The 4194-nt window shown below is 49.1% G+C and overlaps 1 protein-coding gene across 1 annotated transcript; it reads left to right on the top strand.

Annotated features, from left to right (window-relative positions):
• Positions 1-77: 77 nt before the first annotated feature.
• Positions 78-4096, top strand: TCHP (trichoplein, keratin filament binding; the record flags this gene model as incomplete). Its single annotated transcript, XM_010187832.1, has 10 exons — positions 78-134; positions 641-709; positions 909-1082; positions 1482-1594; positions 1909-1975; positions 2257-2429; positions 2877-2958; positions 3187-3372; positions 3479-3622; positions 4064-4096. Coding segments are annotated over 10 exons (1098 nt in total), but the record flags the coding sequence as incomplete, so codon positions are not given.
• Positions 4097-4194: the final 98 nt, after the last annotated feature.

Raw genomic sequence — 4194 nt, forward strand, 5'->3', positions numbered from 1 at the left:
TCTTGGTGCTGCCTCGGGAGAGTTTGGTGTCTCCATTTCTTCCCTGTTCTGGCATAACCCAGCTCTGGTGTTTCCAGGTTGCAGAGCAGCTGCTGTATGAGCACTGGAAGAAAAACAACGCTGAACTCCGGGAGGTGATGTTACTTTCTTTTTAGTCCCCGCTGCTTTGCATTTATTAAACCAGTTTTTAACTCGAAAGTCATCGTAAACCTACTGTTGGCATTCATCTTGGATCACAGCAATTGTCCTAAGCTCTGATAAGCAAAAGGCAAAGAAGTAAAATGGCTTAACTGTGTAAGAAGACCCCTCAAAGCTGCTATTTGCCAAAACCAGCAGTGTCTGTGATGTAAATATCTCAGGTGTTTTTTAAAGCTGTACCTGACGTGTTCGTGGTGCTTCTTCATTCTGCTGCTCCTGCTGCCACAGCTCTGGTTTCAGTGCCACTGTGGTGTTTCCCAGAACTGGTAGTGACATTGACCTCAGCTTGGGGCCTGGTGGGCACCAAGGACACCCAAATGAGCAGAGGCAGATCCTGCTGGGCCTTCAGGGCTGCAGCAAGGCTAGGAGCTGCTCTAGAAAGCCCAGTTGATCCAGGGGCATAGGAGAGCCGCTGGCACTAATGGCATCTGTTGTGTTGCAGGTGGAGTCAGAGCTGCACAGGAAGCACGTGGTGGAGGCGTGGGGGGAACAGCTAATGGAAAAAAATAAGGTATGCTGGGGTAGCACTGGTTTCAGACCCCTGAAACGCACGAGCAGGTGGAGGTGTGTTCCTTCCTAGCGTATTTTGTCCCATATTTTCCCAGTCCGTGTCAGCTTGCAGGGGTTTGATTTGTGGGTTTCCTGAGCCGGAGGCTGTTCCTTTGCATTAGCCTAACCTTAAATGCCATGTTTTCTTTTGGCTCGGAAAGCAAGAAGCAGCTGAACTTGAAGAGAAAAAACGTTATGAAAACAGATATGAACTTGCACGAAAGGAGGCGCTGGAAAGAATGAGACAGGAGGAAGAGAAGCGTCGGCTGGAAGAGAAGAAGCAAGCAGAGACGTTGCTTCAACAAATAGAAGAACTGAAATTACAGGAGACAGAGGTAATCTCGAGTTTCTCCTCGTTTGTGAAGGAAATTAATTGTTTCACTTGGAAATACACCAACCCTGACCTGACCTCTTCCCTCTAGCTTTCCACTAGATCAAATCTGGAACAAAGTTAGCTGTGATGCAACTTCTGTCAGTAGTGTAGACCTCACCCCTGAACCTGGCCTATTAACTGAATTCTGGGAGCTTTTGTTTGCTCCTCTCGAAATTTGAGCACCCCTCTGGGCTGTACCAGATCAGAGAAAGATTTGTGGAAACCTGTGTGACAGGTTCGGGTCAAAGGCTTTGTCAGCTGGAGCTTCTCACAGGGTCTCTTGTGCTGTGAGCCATTGAGACAGGAGTGAAATTCATGCTCTGTGATGTACTTGTGCTTAGCGGTTGCTTTTTCCTTTTAGGCGATAAAGCTGAAAAAAGAACAGGAGAATTTATTAAAGCAGCAGTGGGAGCTGGAGAACCTGGAAGAAGAAAGGAAACAAATGGAAGAGCAGCGGAAGAAGAAAGAGCTTGGGTACGAGATGGAGCGTAGCTTGTTTCAGCAGGGCTCGGGTAGAATCTGTTCCTGTGTCTGCGGTAGCACTTGCAGCAAAAGGAGATATTCAGATAGCAGCAGTGGGTTGTAAATACTTGGTTTTTGATGAGAGCACCCAGAACAGCCAACGAGCAGATGCACTGGTGCTGTTAGTTCTTTCTGTTCGTGTTAGCGGTAGCAGGTGCCTCTGCCTGTAAGTTACGTTGTCGTAGATGTCCCTTCTTGAGTGCCAGTGTACGAAAACAGAGGGCTTTAGAGTCAGTCTGAATGTGTTCTTTTGTTTTCTCCTTCAGTCGCTTTTTAAGGCATCAGTGTAACGCCCAGCTGAAGAGACGAGCCCAGCAGATACAAGAGGAGCTGGTAAGAGAAAATACCCCTTGATTTCTATGATATAGAAACTGTGTGTTGAAGAAACTTGTTCCTTGTGTTTTGGTTATGTGTCTGCCTCTGATGCCTACAGATAATTAGTTAGGAAGCCCCTTCCAGCTTGTGAACAGGGCTGGAGCACGAAGATCATGGTGAAGCCAGCAGACCGAGTGTCTCCCTGAGCACACCCTTAACACTGCATCACCCTGAGCCTGCAGAGAGCAGCCCTGCACACAGCCTGTTGGATCGTGGTTAATCGTGTGTTGTTTCTCAAGGAGATGGACAGGCAAATCTTATTAACCCTCCTGGAGAAAGAAGATGAGGATCAGCGGCGCCAGTTTGCGCGACGAGAACGGGCTGTGGCTGATGTTGCCTGGATGAAGCACGTCATTGAGGAACAGCTCCAGTTAGAAAGGGAGAGGGAAGCGGAGCTGCAGACTATTTTTAGGTGAGTCTGCCCACCTGTGAGCATCACCTGAAGAGATGGATTGTGCTGAAGAGTCCTGTCTGGTTGGCAGCACTGCATTCCTGTGTGTTCAACAGGCTTTGAAAGTGGATGTTAAGAAGAAGTGTCTGGTTGGCTTTGCAGTTGTAGAGCCCTGCAGTAGAAGTGAGCTCTGTTACTTCATTCCACGTCCTCAGCACCGTCCCCTTTGGCGTGCCCCCTCACTTGTTTGGTGTGTCCCTGTCTGCCATTCAGGACCAGGGGAGATCAGAGCAGTTCTCTGAAGCCAGCCCAGGTTGGGAGGACACGTGTGCTGCTTGGGAGCAAATGTGAAGAGAAACCTGAGTGCTCCTCTAAAGCACAGGGTAGCTCATCTGTACCCACTGAGGACATAGGGGTTTTTTAACGGTGTGTAGTGACCTTAGAGATAATTCTTCATTTCTCCTTTAGAGAAGAAGCTAAAAAAGTGTGGGAGAAGAGAGAAGAAGAATGGGAAAGAGAGAAGGTGGCCAGAGATCGTCTGATGAGCGAGGTGATGACCTTTTTTGATGAGGTATCTTTCTGTTCGATGAGGCCATCATTCCAGCTATAACCCTCCAGAGGCTTACAGCCTTCAGTACCCAGGGCAGAATTTCTCTGCTTGCCCGATACATTTTCTGGGAGCTGTTTAACCATCTGCACTGAGACTTCCCCAGTTCTGCTTCTGCGGCTGGCCCCTCTCTTGACCTATCTCCTCCCTTAATCCTCTCGCTTCACAAAGGTCCTTGCAGGCAGACAGCGCCAGATCCAAGAGAAGATGAAGTTAAACAGACGAGCCCAAGAAGAGTCCATAAAGTATCGAGAGCAGCTGATTAAAGAACTTGAAGAGGCAAAAGCACTGAGTAGGCGAGAGAAGGAGCAGGAGGAGGAGCTGAAGACAGCTCACAGGCAGGGGTTGGAGGCGCAGGTACAGCACGCCTTCCCAAATACAGCTTTCCTGATACGTGCCTGGCTGTTGCAGGTGCCTGGTCTGTCTGATCTTGCGGTAACAGCCCCATTTCCTCTGTGTGCAGCTGACAGAACGTCGCTTGCGAGAACAGGAGGAGCAGCAGCGCCAGCAGGAGGAGGAAGAAGAGGAGAGGTCAGCCCGGCAGCGCTGCGAGGAGTTGGTGCGGCAGGAGGCCGAGCGCATGGCCAAGCAGGGCTATCGCAGCAGGGTAGGTGGCAGCGTTCACATGGGGCACCCTGACATGGAAACACTTCTGGGAGGGAGACAGCATCACACAAACAGAATTCTCCTTGTTTCTGATCTGCACCATAGCTGCGTGCAGTGTCAGGGCAGCACAGCGGCCCCGTGCCTTCCCCTGGTGCCATTTCTGATGCAGGTCTATAGTTCTCTCTTACAGCTTTTCTTGTGCTGCTATTAATGCTGTAGGTCTCAATTTTTAAAGAGCTTTTGAGGCAGACTTGTTGCTACTGCTTCAAATGTTATTCTGATTATTTTCAGCATTATTGGCTGCGTTAATGCAGTTGGTGCAGTGCTTTTTCTTGGATAGTCCGTACTGTCCAAAGTACCTTTGCATCCTGAACACTGCATGCGCAGAAAACGAATTCTGGAGCCCATGAAGTAGTTGTGATCTCTGTTTTGACCCCGTTAGCTCTACAGTTACCCCAAAGCTGCATGGACCTGAGGATTCTTGTCCTCTGCACCTGAAGAAGGAGCACTCAATGGAGTTGCAGACTACAGAAAGAAAACTATGAAGAATCAAGGAGCTCCCAAAATAACACT

This window comes from Mesitornis unicolor, unplaced genomic scaffold (genome assembly GCF_000695765.1).
Source record: "Mesitornis unicolor isolate BGI_N332 unplaced genomic scaffold, ASM69576v1 scaffold17557, whole genome shotgun sequence".
NCBI lineage: Eukaryota > Metazoa > Chordata > Aves > Mesitornithiformes > Mesitornithidae > Mesitornis > Mesitornis unicolor.